At 44.6% G+C, this 16,865-nt stretch overlaps 2 protein-coding genes across 7 annotated transcripts in view; one reads left to right on the top strand and one right to left on the bottom strand.

Moving 5' to 3' along the window:
* Nucleotides 1-5,257, top strand: part of mrpl11 (mitochondrial ribosomal protein L11) — a 66,916-nt gene extending 61,659 nt beyond the window's left edge. Inside the window, exon 6 of the mRNA XM_085176180.1 lies at nucleotides 5,035-5,257. Coding sequence (XP_085032306.1) covers nucleotides 5,035-5,149 — 115 coding nt within the window. The 3' untranslated portion in view covers nucleotides 5,150-5,257. The remainder of the gene's footprint in view (nucleotides 1-5,034) is intronic.
* A 2,674-nt stretch (nucleotides 5,258-7,931) lies between these two features.
* On the bottom strand, nucleotides 7,932-15,306 carry npas4a (neuronal PAS domain protein 4a). Of its 6 annotated transcripts, none has more exons than XM_085176137.1 (8): nucleotides 14,591-15,305; nucleotides 13,975-14,135; nucleotides 13,782-13,884; nucleotides 13,382-13,691; nucleotides 13,144-13,253; nucleotides 12,847-12,982; nucleotides 10,958-12,723; nucleotides 7,937-10,834 (listed from the first exon to the last, which is right to left on the bottom strand). In XM_085176137.1, the coding sequence occupies exons 1-8, from the start codon at nucleotides 14,763-14,765 to the stop codon at nucleotides 10,806-10,808; spliced, it is 2,790 nt and encodes a 929-aa protein (XP_085032263.1). In that variant the 5' UTR covers nucleotides 14,766-15,305; the 3' UTR covers nucleotides 7,937-10,805. The 6 variants fall into 6 exon arrangements, with proteins under 6 accessions (XP_085032217.1, XP_085032245.1, XP_085032237.1 ...); XM_085176128.1 differs by having other exon boundaries at nucleotides 7,939-10,834; nucleotides 13,975-14,138; nucleotides 14,591-15,301; XM_085176119.1 differs by lacking the exon at nucleotides 14,591-15,305 and having other exon boundaries at nucleotides 7,935-10,834; nucleotides 13,975-14,584.
* Nucleotides 15,307-16,865: the final 1,559 nt, after the last annotated feature.

The raw sequence follows: 16,865 nt of genomic DNA, 5'->3' as shown, positions 1-16,865 counted from the left end.
TTAAACATATTTTTAAACAAGGAAAATGAACTACACCTTTTTAAATCACTGTCATAACTATTCCACAGGTTAACTCCTCTAACAGAAACACATCTCTGCTTTATATTTGTCCTTATCTTGTTTTTTTTAAAGAAATCTGTTCCCCTTAAGTCATATTGACTCTCTCTGACTTTGAACAGCTTCTGAGTAAAATAACATCTCCAGTGTGCAAAGGTGGGTGGAGAAGAAAAGAATCAGTTTATTGGCAACCAGCATTCACAGATGCAGAGCGATCTGGATATGAAAGTTAAAAGGTTTCTACAGAGGATCCAGAAATTTCCAGTATGTTGTTGGGTTTAATGTCTTTGGACAAGGCGGATGACAAACACTGGAGAATTTCTATTCAATACTCACATGACATGAGGCAGAACCAAGGAAGATGTGCGAGGACCCGTTCAGTGAGGCGACATTGGTCACACTGTGAGGACACAGATGGAAAAGATGGAAAGCTGGGTTTTGTTTCGGAGTAATACAACCTGTGCATCACCCTGCACTAAATCAATCTGTCGCTCACATTAACTTATGAATAAAGAACATTGCCTTTTTCCAAAACAGTTGGCTGACAGTTGTGTGTTTGTGACCTTGGCCCACTATAAAAGCTGAAGAGATAGCAGTGGAAAAGCAATCAGCAATCTGAAATCGGCTGTTTGCAACCTGAAGAGAACAGGAAACACTGTTTTATAAGTAGGAAATGTTTCCTTACCACAGTGTCCGAGTCTGCGTTCCTTCTAAACTTTACTTTTTTAGACCGTTTTGCCTTTATTGGACAGTGAAGATCAAAAAGGAAGGTGGGAGAAAGAGCAGGGGATACATGCAGCCAAGGGTCGAGGGCTGGACTCAAACCCGGCTGCTGTAATACAGCCAAGAGGCATGTGGTCGCCTACTCACCCAGTGAGCTAAACTCGTGCTCAACCTTCAGTCTTTCTAATGACCTGAAGGGGATGATTCATCTGTTTGGAGAAACTCATTTAGATTAGATAGCAGACTATGAGAAAATAACCCTATTGCTTATTAGGATGGGGGTTTTTTTAGGGAGCGGGGTTTGTTAGCATCCACGTTATAAAAGACAACAGCAGCCAACACGACAGTCCAACAGCCAGTCAAACATTGTAACATATGGGGGTATAAAGAAATGCAGAAATGTGCAGTTAAACAGGATTTCAGCAACATCATGCTGTCTTGTAAGACAAACCGAGCTGCTACAATAACACAATCAAAGACCCAATGAAACTGTTTTCCTTTCAATTTGAAGTGCATTCTTGTCGCCACATTGTCAGACTCTAACAAAACGGCCTCGGCATCCGTTCACTTATCACGGTAGATATTCATCAGTCCTCTCAGTCGACCGCAACTCATCATACTCCTGAGATTCAAACAACAGAAGCAGCGCTCAGTGCTGGCAGTAGATGTGGACAGAGGTCACTAATGGAAGCCTCCATGGTTCAGACTCCACATCATAACACTATCAGCGGTAACTTTTGCAGACTCTGAGCATAATCCTAACGGCTTAATACAGTTTGTTTTTTGTTTTCCAAAAACCCAGAGGACGAAAAGTTCCTTCTAAGCTGCTTGTTTGCTTTCTAACACCCAGAACACATGAAGTCCAACATTATATGCAGTTACATTAAGACCAGACAACGTTCGCACATGTTTGCATCCCAACATTTGTGAAAAGATGCAGCTAAATATATAAACCCAGAGAGAGGTTCTGATTTTGTTAAAATTGTGTTTATGAGATGATTAAAAAAATAACTGTGCACTCGCAGGATACTCCAAACTTGATTTTATAGCTTAGTACATTAATGCAAGAAATTTATCGTTTTAATCAAGAGTTTGAATTTTTATTTAATGCTTCGTGTAAATTTAAAGTCCCCTTGTGGAGGAAAACAGACGATGAAGCGAAATGTGCTCTGCCGCTCGCTTACCTGGTGATTGACAGGTTGCTGCTGGATGAGTGTGCAGGTTCCTCGGGTTCTCAGTTAGATTCATCCCTCACGTTTGACGTCTGGACTTATAAAAACAAAGGTGCTCAGCAAAAGGCTTCAAAACAAGTGTTCAAACACCAGTGGGTAACGTCAAGGTGGACATCATTTTATAGAGTCTGTGGATGCTGTAAATGTGGCCACTGGATGTCAGACTGACTCTGTCAGACACACAGAGACAGCAGACATTGTGGACATCGTTTGCAGTGGCTCTAAACAGCCACCGTAGGGTTGTTTTTGGAGTGCTTTTGATTGGCTATTAGACATACTGAAACCCAACACCTGAGACCTTCTTTCAGTGCGACGTGAGTCATTGCACGGACCTGTAAAAGCCCCTGGTCCTTTAATAATGAGTATCGAGCTAATTACACAATACACAATTAGACTTCATTAAGACAAATTAGAAAAGAAATGTGCAGAAACAGCCTGCTAATATGCTAAAATGTTACAAACTATAAATCGTGCAGGGTTATCATTTGAATACTTAACACTGTTATACAATATCTACAACCAGTGTATCACATCACACCTGTCATTCAGTGCTGAACTATGATCTTTTAGTCTGAATGTTTGTGACTGATGTGATTTGGCTGCTGCTACGATGAAAAAGGATTTGCCCCCTTTCTGGTTTCTTAGGTTTTTGCATATCTGTCCCAAATACATATTTCAGATCATCAAACTAACTTTAATATCAGACAAAGATAACCTGAGTAAATGCATTTTTTAAATGATGATTGCTAAATCTAAACCGGGTGTGAAAAAAAACAACTTCTTTCTTCTTTGCTAACTCATTAGTTAATTGTGATCAACCATTTTTTTTTTTTTTTTTTTAGAAAGCTGGGTTCACTTTCACCTGCCACACTCAGGCCTGATTACTACCAGATCTTTTTAATAAAGAAACCACTTAAATAGAACCTGTCTGACAAAGTGAAGGAGGCTAAAAAAATCTCAAAAAGAAACGCATCATGTCACAATTTAAAGAAACTCAAGCAAAGTCGTTGACACCTGTCAGTCTGGAAGAGGGTACAAAGTCATTTCTAAGGTCTTGATACTCCAGTGAACCACAGTGTGAGATCCATTATCCACAAATGAAAAAACCCCGGAACAGTTATGAACCTTCACAGGAGCAGTGACCTACCAAAATTACTCCAGGAGATCACAAAAGAACCCAGAACAACATCTAAAGAACTGCTGACCCAAATTGCCTCAGTTAAGGTCAGAGTTCATGATTCAACAATAAGGAAGAGACTTGACTTCCATGGGAGAGGTCCAAGGAGAAAACCACTGCTGACCAAAAAAGAACACAAAGGCTCATCATTGCCAAAAAGCATCCTCATGATCCCAACGACTTTTAGGAAATTATTCCTTTCCCAAAAGTTGAACTTTGAAGATTTGTTACATTTGGCATAAAACTGAGTTCACGAAAGGAACTTCATACCAACAGTCATGGTGGTCGTAGTGTAATGGTATGGGGCTGCTTTGCTGCTTCACGGCCTGGAATTCTTGTTGTAAATTCCAGAAATGTGAATTCTGCAGAAAATCTTCAAGGAGAATGTGCAGGCATTACACGGTTACACAGCAGGACACTATCAGCAAGTCCACCTCTGGATGGCAATAACATAAAATGACCTAGGGCCTAGCCAAAGTCTGGACTTAAATCCAACTGAGTCGCTTTAGTATGAGCTTAAACACACCGCCCGTGCCCAACGACGCTACAGTGTGGCTGAATTAAAACAATTAAAACAAGCAGTTCTTGCTACCAAGGGCGGCACAACCAGTTATTGGTTTGTGCCACCCAAGCTGTCTTCTTCCTCATGGAAGTAAAGAGTCGATGTTAAAAGACAATGTGAATTTTCTTGCTGTAAACTACATGGTTAGGGCGGTAGCAGTTCATTTTTAAGCGCAAAGGTGTTTCCATAGTGAAAAAAGTGAAACCCAAATGTTTGAGTGAAAAAAAAAGAGGCACAATCCGGTGTGATAGTTAAATCAATTACACGTGTTAAAGGGTTAACTTGCAAATTGGGTTCTGAGTGTGTATTATGATTACACTATGAAAGCAAAATATGCTCAAAGTTAGTATGCATACCAGAAACCCTTGATTTTCCAATGTGCTCTTAATGGGCTCACCCACAATGTAGTTCGCAGAGGCGGCGGAGGAGCTGCCCACGGCTGCGGGGGGGAAAAGAGAGAAGTGTGGACAGTCATTAAAAAGCTCCGCAAACAAGCCTGAAAACACAAAATAACTAGTAGACCTTTGGAGAGAAGTGATTTGTTTCCTGTGTGGGATGAAAGTTTGATTCCAAGGCTGCAGAGGATTCTGTTAGAATAAAACTGCTAAACGTGTTTATTTTCCCATATACCGACTGCAAACGCAGCATGCCGAAGCACGGCGTGTCGTTTATAGTGACTGTAGAAGTAGTATATAGTGCCAAATCAGAGAAAAAATGGGATGTTACGAGTTTGTACATGTTGCTTTGGATTGCTTTTAGACGAAGCGACACAAACCTGTTCGCTTTGCGTTTCTTCCTAACCTTCAAGATCTTTATCATTTATGACGCGCACAGCATTTCATGTATTTTTTTGTATAACGTAGTTTAGTATTCAGGCTCTATCATCTGCTTCTGCCGCTTCCATTTCTACTTCAGCTAATAGTGCTGTATTTTTCCCAGAATCAGTTTCTCCCCCTTGCTTAGAACCTACCTTGTCTCGTGGCTGCAGTGCATTTTGATTTATTGGGAGTACTGTCAGTGAAGAAATTGGTATCTCTGCCTTTTTGTACAATGAAATTTTCCCTGGATGGGTTGCTGAACACTGCTGCATTGTGGTGAGCCCCGAGAGAAGTCGGTGCTCTTTCATTCAGGGGACTGAAAACAAAAAGGGGTTTGGAGTTAATGTTGCAGATAGCTGAAGGATTTCTCCTGTCAAGTTTAAAAAATAAGGGTGTATCTCTGTCCTCATCTCCAATCTTCCTTTTCTCTCTCTCTCTCTCTCTCTTCCTCGTCCTCCTCTCCAGTCTATCAGCTGATGAGTACAAAGTCTTCCTGGAGCAGCGAGAGGAGAAGTTGAAAGCGGACGCTGCTGCAGCAGCAGCCGCTGCCGCCGAAGCTTTAGCGGGCAAGAAGAAATGAAGTCCTGTAACATCCCTGCATTTCTCTTTATATTCATTTTATACATTCATGCAAAAACACTGTTAATGTTTGTGTGTCTGAACTTAATAAACACAACGTGTTACACGACACCCTTTCCTCGTCTTTCTGATATTAAGACTTCCCTTTAATGGCATACAGCTTAATCTAAGCGTTTACATCGCCTACATTTCAGCAACAACACCCAGTTAGATTTTCAAAATATTTACGAGCACGCGTGATTAATTTCCTTCCAGCTCATCTAATGAAAATGTAATTTCTCTGTCATGGAAGGATTTGTATATTCAGTCTCTTTGATGTTATTATCTATTATTAACACTTCTGGAGGCAGTTTGGGTATTTGACAGGTTGTGCATATGGTTTCCTGCGCATTTCAAATGTTGTTCTATCTATCAGGGATCTGAGGGGTTCAGCACATTAATTATTGCACAAATCACAGGGACCTCGGGCGGTGAGAGAATTATTGACTTTCAGACGAATCTTAGCGTTCTTCAAACTTCTGTTGTTCAAATTAATGGCTTTTAACTCCTTAAACTTTGTTTAAATGTGTTTGGTCTGCCAGTGCTGACACAGCTTGTTAGGTGTAACTGTCAGTCAAATCATTTGAGTAAAAATTATAATTATTCAGCTCGTAAAATATGAGGAATACTTTCGTTTATCTGTACTTATTTGTCGACTACTGTGTTGTTGAACTGCTCATGGAACATAACAAGCAATTTAAAGTTATGACCTTTTTTTTGCTTATTTATGATGTTTTAAAACCCTAAATTATTACTTTACTTTATCCTCATTTTTATTCTATCAAATCAAGATAAACTAGCATAACTCTCAGGAATGTCTAGGGCAGGGGTCCCCAATCCCAGTCCACGAGGGCCGGTGTCCCTGCAGGTTTTAGATGTGTCCTTGATCCATCACAGCAGATTTAAATGGATAAATTACCTTCTCAACATGTCTTGAAGTTCTCCAGAGGCCTGGTAATGAACTAATCCTATGATTCAGGTGTGTTGACCCAGGGTGAGATCTAAAAGCTGCAGGGACACCGGCCCTCGTGGACTGGGGTTGGGGACCCCTGCTCTAGGGTTTACAGAGTGTGGTCTGAAAACTGAAAATATTAAGTGAGCAGCAGTTCTCTGGTTGAAAATGCCTCCTTTATGCCAGAGGTCAGACTGCTTTTAACTGATAAGAAGGGGACAGAAACTTAAATAACTACAACCAAGGTATGTAGCCTCTTAGAATGCACGACATGCTGAAGCAGATGGGCCTCAGCAGCAGAAGACCACTTCAGTCAGATACGAACAGGACACCGAGGCTACAATTTGGAAGGCCTCACCAAAACTTGGACAAAAGAAGACTGAAAAGTACGTTGCCTGATCTGATGAGTCTGCTGTCACGTTCAGATGGTGGGATCAGAACTTGGCAAAAACAGAATGAAAGCCTTGCATCATCCTGCCGTCCTCCCTCACATCAACGGTTCTGGCTGCTGGTGGTGTAATCGTGCGGAGGATAGTTTCTTGCCTCACTTTGGACCCCTTAATACTGAGTGGCGTTAGCACTAACAGCCTACCTGAGTATTGTTCCTGAACCTTTATGACCACAGGGGTACACTGTAGCTGTATTTGGAGACTAGCAATTGTTTTGTTTTTTTCAAATGTCATTATTTCATGTTTTTTAATGGCGGTCTGCACCATACTGTGTGATCAAAAGCAAAAAAATAACATAATTAGGCAAGGCAAGTTTATTTGTATAGCACAATTCAACAACAAGGTGATTCAAAGTGCTTTACAGAGACATTAGAAACAAAAACAAATAAAAAGCATGATTTAAAATTGATTAAAACAAGCAAACAAACAAACTAATTAACAAACAAACAAACAAACAAAACAGTATATGAAATCAAAACAGATAAAATCAGAACAGTAGATAAAATCAGTAGTTAAAATGTACGTTTTGAAATTCAAGCTTAAGTGCGGATTTGGTGCTTTATTCAAATGCAGCTGAGAATAGGTGGGTCTTCAACCTGGATTTAAATAAACTGAGTGTTTCAGCTGATCTGAGGCTTTCTGGGAGTTTGTTCCAGATATAAGGAGTGTAAAAGCTGAATGCAGCTTCTCCGTGTCTGGTTCTGACTCTGGGAAGAATTAAAGAGATTTAAAAGAATTAAAAGAATTACTAGGTATATTCTCAGGTAGAAATAAACATAATGGTTACTTGCAGAAATGATCAACAGTTGCAATCATTGGCTGTTGCTAGAAGAGGAGTAATTGCTTGTTTATGTATTTTTTTATTTTTTTTTATACGTGAATTTTGCACACACTGATCACTGATGAGGTGATAATAATTAGAGCAACTCCATATCATGCAATGCTGAATGGTTCTAATTGGGTTCTGGGATTAATATTGATGTTATTTTAACAAATAACCACATTTCTCCAAAAAGCCCTCCACTGAGGCTGAGACCTCCCTCTGATCTGCTATGGTGACTCTGAAAATATCTCCACCAAGAAGCAGTGGCGATAATGTGGATCTAGATTCCTAACTTCCCAGGTCGGCCCCCAATCTAATATATGATGAACTAGGCTGATCGGTGGAGGCCCCACCCTCCAACCCACAACAGGCTATTGCTGGCAGTCCCAAACACCACAGACGCCCCCAGGTGACATCTCTCTTTGCTCAACGCGATAATAATAACGAGTTTTTAATGTTGTGGCTCATCAGTGTATATCACAAAGATATTGGTATCCAAGTATACTCTTTAATCTGTGATAATGCAATAATGAGACCACCCTTATCATCCAGTTTCACATTAGCTGTGTCTATACTCCAGGTTAAACAGTGGAGATTGGATCTTAGTTGCACCTGGAATTTGATTTGGTTAATTTAGCTTGAAATATAAAACAGTTCTCTCCTCATTAGCTCTTTTCTCGCATGGCCTCATCCACAGCGTATACTGTACGACACAGCGTGCTCCTCTTGTTGCAGTGCTTGTCTTTGCCAGGAGATAGCAGCAGTTAGCTTTGCTGTACTCCCTCCACTCACCTCCATCAGCAACACTGCACCAGGTACTAGTGGAACAAAATGTTCACTTGCAGAGAAAGGGTGGATGTTTAAGCCTGTGCTTCAACGTGTACATTAAAGGCTTATTTTTTCTGCTTCGTGGCACTGATAGTGAGACCTGAAAGGAAAAAAAATGAATATCCATCCATCTATATGATTATTTACATAAGTGAATATATGTATTATGATTTAAAGAAAGCAGCAAATGGATGTTTGCATGTTTGTTATTTTTCAGTTTTGTCATATCTGGTTATGTCCATTTTTTCCACTGTGTGACAGTTTGTCCCATATCCCTCCGTACTGTACCTCTAATTTTAGCCTCCACTCACTCCTTCTTTGTCTCCCCTCTTTCTCCAGCCCTCCCCTCTCTGATCCTTCAGAATAGAGGCTGAGAATAGATGGGAGGCTGTTTCAGTCAGAGCACTTGAGCAGGAATGCCTATATATGGAGTCTTACACCACGCCAAGCGCTGACAGAGTTGCAGGTACATCAGTGAATGTGGGCTACTGTGATTTATAAAGAGGGGTGGCGGGGGGGTCATATGCCTACTATTATGTGTGTGTGCGTGTGCATCATCATAAGTGGGAGGCCGACCGTGTGTGCCAGCGTGCATGCAAAAACCTCGATGCCAAGTGTGTGCGTCAGTGTGAGTCAGATAGTGTCTCATTCTGTCTCGTCATGTGTGTGCGTCAGTGCTGTTGCTGAGCGAAACTCGCTCCAGGGGAAGAAATGGAGGAGAGCGAAAGGCGGGAGGGAGGAGAAGAGGCAGGGATGGTGGGATGATGATGGTGGTGATGATGATGATGATGTGGCTGAGGGAGGAACAGGGGGGCTTGACTATGACGACACAAGTGCATCAGCAGCATTAAGTGCACTTTATTATAAATGCATTTGTATGACAACCAAATACACTTATAAGCATCACAATAGAACACTGGTCCACAATGTCCATTCTGCAGTAAGTAAGATGTTTAGAATATATTCCATCTTATGCAATAAAAATCTTTTTCTTATATGTACAGACCAATAACTGTTTCATACAAATGTACAAATGTGTACAACCTTTCTGAAAAGAACATATGCCTACATCCACAGATATAATGCATATGCATTAACATCTTTTTTGTTTTTGTTTTCAAATATCACACATACAATTATATAATTTTACACATGTATAGTAACTTAGCCTTTAATAGCTAGAACGTAGGAATCAATCCTTTACTTGACCGTAGACAACTCTACGTGAGCATGTCGACACCATGGGAATTGTACCATTCTCAACCCGTGTCGCTTGGTAACTGAATAGAAATAGCACCCCGTCCGTATTTTTATTTTTTAAAACAAAACTTTTGTATTCTAACCCCTCTCAAAAAAGAAGAATCGCTCATTCACATAGTCAATTGTGCCTCACTGCACCGCGCTCCAGTGGAGCAACGATGCAACCGTCCATGTTGAATGGACATGATAAAGAGTTCAGAGTTCAGCAGGTCAGGGCCATTTCAGGCACACAGGAGCCGCTATAAGCTGCCAGCATTTCAAATATTGATGCTGCAAGAATATCCAGCCGACTGCCATCAGGCCAGGAAGGACCTGAAGAGCCCACATTCAGAGTCTAATGTACAGTACAAAGTAGCAGTGGATTTGTGGCATGATCAGAGCCCCGGCAAACTTCCAGACAATCTCTTGTTTGGTGTTGCATCTCATAAAGCAATGGGACACCGGCAACAATACTGAGATCTTCACATGCCAGGATCTCCTCACATGTTTTCTTTTTTTTTTTTCCTTTTTTTTTTTTCTTGTTTGCACATCACATTGATACACAAGATTTTAGATGGAGAGATAAATATGAAATGTTAAAGGTCTGAAGTCGCAAACTCAAAGCTCAAAGTATCTCAGGTTTTGTTGAATATGGTTGGAGATTTGTTGTCGCCTTGAAGGTTGTGAGGAACAGCTGTCTTTCAGGTTTGAAGACTGGAAAGAAGATTTCAGACAAGAAATCTTTCTTGTTTTTGGTGAACTGACAGTGTTCATCCTAAAGGATTTAAAGAAATTGTAAACATTTGACTTTCAATACGTTTGAAGTTTGGGTTTGCGTTGCTGCATGTCAGGCAAAAGTGCTATAGCTCATCTGTCCTTTGAAATAACAACAAATGTATTGTTCTGGGGGGGGGTTTTTTTCCATTTTTTGTTCACAACAGATTTTTCACTACGAGTGAATACAAATGCGCATCTGGAAGTTAAACAGCGCTTCAGAGAGGTGTCTCTGCCTGATCATATCTGAAGCTCATGTAACAGAGAAGCTTGAGACACCACGTGGACTCAGAACCCAGTCAGTTATGGGTCCACGTAGTTTTGCACCATCATGTTGAAAGTCGCACCAGTTTTGTTGTAGTATACAGATAAATGACTGAACAAAAATATAAAGCCAATCTTTGTTCTTCGGAGACATGTAGGAGTTAAAGTCCTTAAGTTGTATATACATTATGTATATTTATACACTTAAATATTTTTTACTTTTCAGTAAAAGGATCTCCACAAAATATGACAATATGCCATACTTAATGAAGTAAGTCACAGACTTATTTTAGAACGGAGGAACACTTCCACTCCCATCTGAAAGACAGAAAAGAGAAAAGAGAGAAAGACAGTCAGTGGGGCATTTTCATTTGTGTTTTGTCTTATTAAACGAATCTGAGATTTTACAAAAGAGAGCAAAAGAGAGGGAAAGCTTCTTACCTTTGTGGAAGCACTGTGGCGATGGATGACATTGGAGTTGATACAACTCAGGTTGTTGCCCTAAGCCAGGGGCGATCGAGGCACCTGCCCCAAACATGGGTTCCAGGACGGCCAGTTCCTCCAGGAGGGACTGAGTGCAAGACATGGCGGGCGTGGGCGAGGCGATGGGCGTGGAGGTGGTGGGGCTGGGGGAGGCAGTGAGGATAAGGGGAGGGGAAGCTGGGATGGAGGAGCAAGAGGACACAGGAGATGACACCACCTCGATCTCCATTGCTTCCTCCGCTAGCCCCTCCCCTTCCGCCTTCACCCCGGCCTCAGCAGCCACAGTCGCCCCGCACCCAGCCATGGAGTTACATTGCGCCGATTGGACGCTACAGACGTGGCCCACTCCCTCAAACTGGGAGGGTTGGCGCCAACATACTGGGGTTTGAGGAGATGTTGGGCTCGAGGGATCGGGCATAGGGGAGGTCAAGGGGGAAGAGAGGCCAGGTGACAGGGAAGGAGCAAATTCATCTTGCAGGAGGGCTTCTAGGATGCTCTCTTCAAACAGAGAATCATCATCGTCGAGGAAGATGGGGATGTCCAGACCTCTCCATGCTTTGATGGGATAAAACTCTTTCAGCATGTGGACTGATTCAGCAGTTTCAATGGCTGGAGACAGGAAGGGGGAGGGAGGGGAGGAGGTTGGTGATACAGAGGGAGGAGACAGTTTTGACAAGAGTGGATCCAGGTAGAATCCCTCTGCCAGGGAGCTGATGTGTTGAGCTAGAAGGGATATTTCCGCCCTTTCCTTCTCCCTCTCAAGGGAGAAAAAGGAGAGGCAAGGCTGTTTACCAGGTGATGCCTCGGGAGTCAGGAGGCCTTCGGGGGGGCACTGGAGGGGCCCCAGTGGTACATCTACATACAATGGACCCCGTACCTCAGGAAGGGTCATCACTGTGCAGTCCCCATCTCCGGGGCTGTCAGGTGTTGGGGGCAATTTCTCATACAGGGAGACGCTGCAGGGCTCGATGGGGAAGAGGAGTTCAGTAGATGGGGTAGGTAGTGCAAGAGGAAGTTTGGTAGAGAGGGTGGTGGGAGGAGCGGGGCTGGAGGCAGTAGTTGGCGGGGCTGTGGAGGATGCCGAGGAGGCCAAGGAGGTCGTGGCAGTGGCAGTCGTAGCGGAGGGCGGAGGAGTAGTGGTGCCTGTGGGGTCGAAGCTGAAGAGGGGTTCGCCAAAAGGAAAGCTAGCCCCAGCCACCTGGGGGGTGTAGGGGGGAGTGCACACAAACTCTTTAGTCTGCTGAGCTTGTGAGGTGGGAACAGGGGGGAGAGGCAGGGGGAGAACTGGCAGTGGAGGGTCGAGCTGGAAGGAAGGTGGCAGGAGAATGTTCTGGGTTAAAAAGTCTAAGTCTGCTACTGTTTCAACAGTGACTGGAGTGGGGGAGGAAGCAGCTGATGGGGTTTCGGTGGGATGCTGCTGAAAGAAGCTTTCCTCCTCCAGCGAGGAGATACTGGAGCGAGGGTCACCCTCCAGCTGCATGGCCTCGGCAGCAGAGCTCCCCGGTTCATCAGAGGAGCCCACACTGCAGCCAGCAGTGCTGAAGTCAAAGGACTGGCCGGACAGGCCGCTGCTGCCAGGAGTGAACACCTGGTCTGGGCTGGAAAGTGTTTCTGGTGACTGGAGACTCAGGCTCTCCTGCTGAGACGTCCCAGCACTCAGGACCAGGGTCAGCTGTGTCTGCTCTGAGCTGAGCTGTTGGCGCACTGACCAAGCTTCAGAGTCACTGAGAGATAAAAGGAAAACAGAGGAGACCCGAGGAGTTAGGGTTGGCGGGATTTGATCACATTTACCAACTTTTTTTGATCTCAAAATTGATGAGTGGCGTTTGGTTTGGTTTAGTAAATACCTGATGATGTAGTTGTTGCTGCTGATGGGGATTTCACCAGGCTGCAGTTGAAGAACCATGTAGAGCCAAACCCACGACTGGTCCTGAGCCTGCACGCGCACCACCATTTCAGCTCTGCCCTCTCCTCCTTCCCTCACTGTTGAAAAAGAGTGGCAGCACAAGTTGGCGTTAGTTTGTAATCCTATTAATCATCATAGTGTTTTTCAGTGTGTGGATGTGCCACAGCGCGCCAAAAGTGTGTAAGTGTGTGGGCATGTTTGGTTGTAACTGGTAAGTATGTGTGAAGAGTACACTTACATAGGCTACGGTGCTGAGCAGAGGCATGTGACAGATCCTGTGGGTGGAGGAGGCTGTACCAGGAGCGGGAGCTTAAAGCTGTCACATCAAAGCCAAGATAGGCGCTCACACTGCAGGCGGAGAGAGTGGGTGGCGATGTGTTAGCGGGATAATGTTTCACCACTTTATCTCATAAACATATTCCAGTTCACATTAAAGCAACAGGTGGGAGACGGAATGCTATTTTGTGGGAACTCACCTGTCCTGAGCTGTCTGCAGCCTCATGTCCCGGCCATGCTGGGAGTGGAAACAGGCCAGGAATAAATTGGAATCGGCCAGGGGAGGAGTGGAGGTCGATTCCCTCTCTGCCCCGGGGCTGGAACGTGTCGGGTGTGGCTCCAGAGGAGAGCAGAAACACACCCAGACGGGGTTGGAGGTCCAGTAAGACCCGGTGGCAGGAGAAGTAGAGGGGGGAGAAAGGCAGCGAGCTCGGATCAGAACCAGTTTGTTTCCGGCACTCTGCCTCCGCACGGACTTGGAGGTGTTGAAGCGACAGCGGAAGAGACGGTCTGAAGGGGAAATGAGAGCTTTATTAAGCATCACGTTTGGTTGTCAGTCTGTGTTAGGTAGAGGGGGAACAGATTAAACATTTATCTTACCGGTCTCGAGTGATGTAGTCGCTGACAAATTTGTCCTCATGATAAAGTGGTCTGAGGCGTCGATGATATCATACACGCTGTCTCCCTGTGCCACAAGATCCACCTGAGAAAGAAACGCACACAGACACGTTAGTTACGAATCCCAAACTCGAGATTGCTGAACTGCTAAGGCACTGACCGTGTGTAGACTCACCATGGAGTGTCCGAGGTGCTCGGAGACGCTCTCTGACAGGTACAGAAACTTCCCTTCTCCGGTCAGCAGCATCAAAAAGCCCGGCAGCGCCTGCATCAACTCCGACAGTTCGTGAAAAGACAGAAACCCCGCGCCCTCCTCGAGACTGACACCAGCTCCTGCTTCTGGAGAAAAGGGGAAGATGGGAAGGGAGGGAAGAAAAAAACAGGGGATGATATTTGTTAATGTAGCTAATAAGAAAGAAAGAACACAATGTGACTGATCTCCGCATAGTAAACGCAGATGCCGCAGCGTGTTTTCAGCACCACGGAGAGCGCCGCGGCAGCACTCAGGATGCTGAGGCATTTCAGCACCACGGACAGCGACAAAGTGCCGTTTAAACGCTGTTATCAACCTTAGTTACGATTATTTACGTTAAATCAGTGAGTCACGGATTCAGTTTACCCTCCAAATCCCATTTCTATAAACACAAAAGCTCCTCGATACCACCGAAACACTTGTTGATTCCGCCACTGTGAGAGATGCAGTCAGTCTATGCAGCAGAACATGAGATTCATCAACAGGTCTATTTTATGTATATAGATAAATGTATTTTTTGAAAAAAAATCATTCTTACCTTGAGTGAAGTAGACGGATTTTCTGGTGTACATGCAGGCCAGTGACATGATGTGCAGGTATGAAAGACGCGCTTTATCTGCATCAGATATGGGCAACAAGTCCTTCAGGTTCCGGATCTCGGCGTTGATCTGGTCCCGTCGAGCCTTGGATGCTCCCTTGGTTGAGCGGTACATTGTGGCTGCTTTGCGGCGGTGAAATATCGAAATTCCTCCTGATATAAGTTGGAGAGTTTGTGAGCGGAGTGTTGCTGTTTGAGGTCGTGCCTCGGCGGATCCCTGTCTCCGAGATCTCTTAAGAGACAGTTGGCAAAAGTGGAAAAGCTCTCAGGTGTGTGATCGGACTTTCATCTCAGCTGTTTTCTTTTCCAGAGCAAGGTTTAAAACCTTCTCCCGTCCAGTCCTTGTCAGCTGTAGCTCCGCCGCAGCGTCCAGCTCGGGTGCTGGCCGTGCTGCTGGATGTCTGTCCCTCCTTTCGGAGTGCAGGTGAATCGGCGGCTATAGTAGCCGTCTCTTGCACAGAAGTCCGGAACCCGTAAATCTGGTTGAGGGACTCTGCTCGCCGGTCACTTATATAGCTTGGGACTCCGTCGGAGCAGGGGGGCTCCCAACGCACCAACACCGACGTAAAACGGAGGGAGGGGGGTGGAGAAGAAAGGAGGGGGCCATGGGGTGGATAGATATGTCTCATATCTGTGTTAGCATTGGTGAAACTCTCCCCCTCCCTCTCCCGTGCCCTCTCCTCTCGGTGACTCTTCCTCGACGTCAGCTCTTCCCTCTACTCGGTGATGACGTAGGCTGAAATCGGGAGCTCCGGCGACGCAAAAAGCCCGATTTGGACAAAACCGAGTATGGGGCGGAGCAAGCGTAAAACGTAAACGGAGTCACCGGACTCCGGTGTATTGGAGGGGGAGGAAAAGGAGGGGGTGCAGGGAGGAGGAGGGGGGGATGGGAAGACTGGGTTGAATACGAAAAGAGGTCTCTGTGTTTATATGTCTGGCACCTGAGATGGGCTATACCCGCCGATACCTGTTTGCCCCGGACCTGTGGGCAAACACGGCAGGTGCTTGATGGGTGCACTTCGTTATTGACCACATTTGCTTTCGGCATCGGAAAAATGTGAGATCGAGACAAGGCTGCCGCACACCGTCTCCATCTCCTGTTTAATGCACAGAAATGTTTTCCGAGCATCTGAAGCGGCCGTCGCCGCATAAAACAGAGCAAAATCTGTTGACAGCACCGATTTAATTAGTCTGTTAGATGTGGATGTGTCGCATGTTTTCGTGGCTTTGCTACAAATATTTCATTTTGTTTGTTAAGAGGCGAGCTTCGGCGTTTTTCCCACCATCTTTTCAATATAGGACATCCACGGAAGCGAAGTCTTTCTGTTATCCTATGTGTCTGCGTGGGGTACTCCCTGATCCTTAGATTATTATGTAGAGATTGATTGTTTTGTAATAAGACTGACGATCCTATTGCTCACAGACTGCTGCAAGAACCCCCACAAGCCATTGATTCACACATGTCTTCAGGACTGTTTTTATACGTTATTATAACCATTTAACTGTGTGTGTATGTGTGTGTGTGCGCGCGCGCGCTGCCGGGCTCATCCCTCTCTCCTCTTTGATCTGTTTAAAAGTTGCTGTGACGATCGTCGAACTCTTCAATGAAAAGTGAAGTCTTTTTAATGAATGGCACTCATGAATAATTTCAACGCACGCGCAAACGCGGGCCAATATTGCGCAACCTGCAAACCCGGTCTCCGGTTGCACGTGAGGTAAGCAGCGCCTGTTTCTAAAAATAGACCTCACCGTTGACCGACTCAAGGACTGCGAGGCGCGCCCCCGCACCCGGCTCCGATCGTCCCTATTTATAGAGGAGAGATTTCACATCTCAGTCTCCCCGGAATCTGTCTGTAGTAGATGTGCTGCAGTCGCGAAGCCGATCACAGCTGGATCTGTTTTGCTGTCCACACACATACATGCACATATACACGTTTGTATGTCTTTGTTTATCTCTGATGTTTGTGTGTGATAGACGGGAGCGCTTTGGTAAGAGGCTGGGGAGAATATTTTGGCACATCTCTCTTTACGACTATCAAAGCCACTTTTCGAAGGTGATCGAAAATCTACTTTAATATATTTAGTATATGTGTGCGTGTATGTGTGCGTGTGCTTGTATTATTCGTGTTGCGGAGACATAAATCTGTCTACAAGGTCGCACTGTATATATAGTCCCCCATAACGCCAGTCGTTAAATTTAAGGGGGCAAGACTAT

This window comes from Neolamprologus multifasciatus, chromosome 2, assembly GCF_963576455.1.
Source record: "Neolamprologus multifasciatus chromosome 2, fNeoMul1.2, whole genome shotgun sequence".
In the NCBI taxonomy this organism is placed as follows: Eukaryota; Metazoa; Chordata; class Actinopteri; order Cichliformes; family Cichlidae; genus Neolamprologus; species Neolamprologus multifasciatus.
Note: the sequence above shows the minus strand (reverse complement) of the source record. Positions and strands in the feature narration are given on the sequence as shown.

Coding starts and splice junctions, on each gene's coding strand:
- npas4a (XM_085176091.1), bottom strand. CDS start 14,319: ATGCCTCAGCATCCTGAGTGCTGCCGCGGCGCTCTCCGTGGTGCTGAA. Junction 13,885..13,974: donor AGCACCTCGGACACTCCATG/GTGAGTCTACAC, acceptor TTTCTTTCTCAG/GTGGATCTTGTGGCACAGGG. Junction 13,692..13,781: donor GACTACATCACTCGAGACCG/GTAAGATAAATG, acceptor TTTCCCCTTCAG/ACCGTCTCTTCCGCTGTCGC.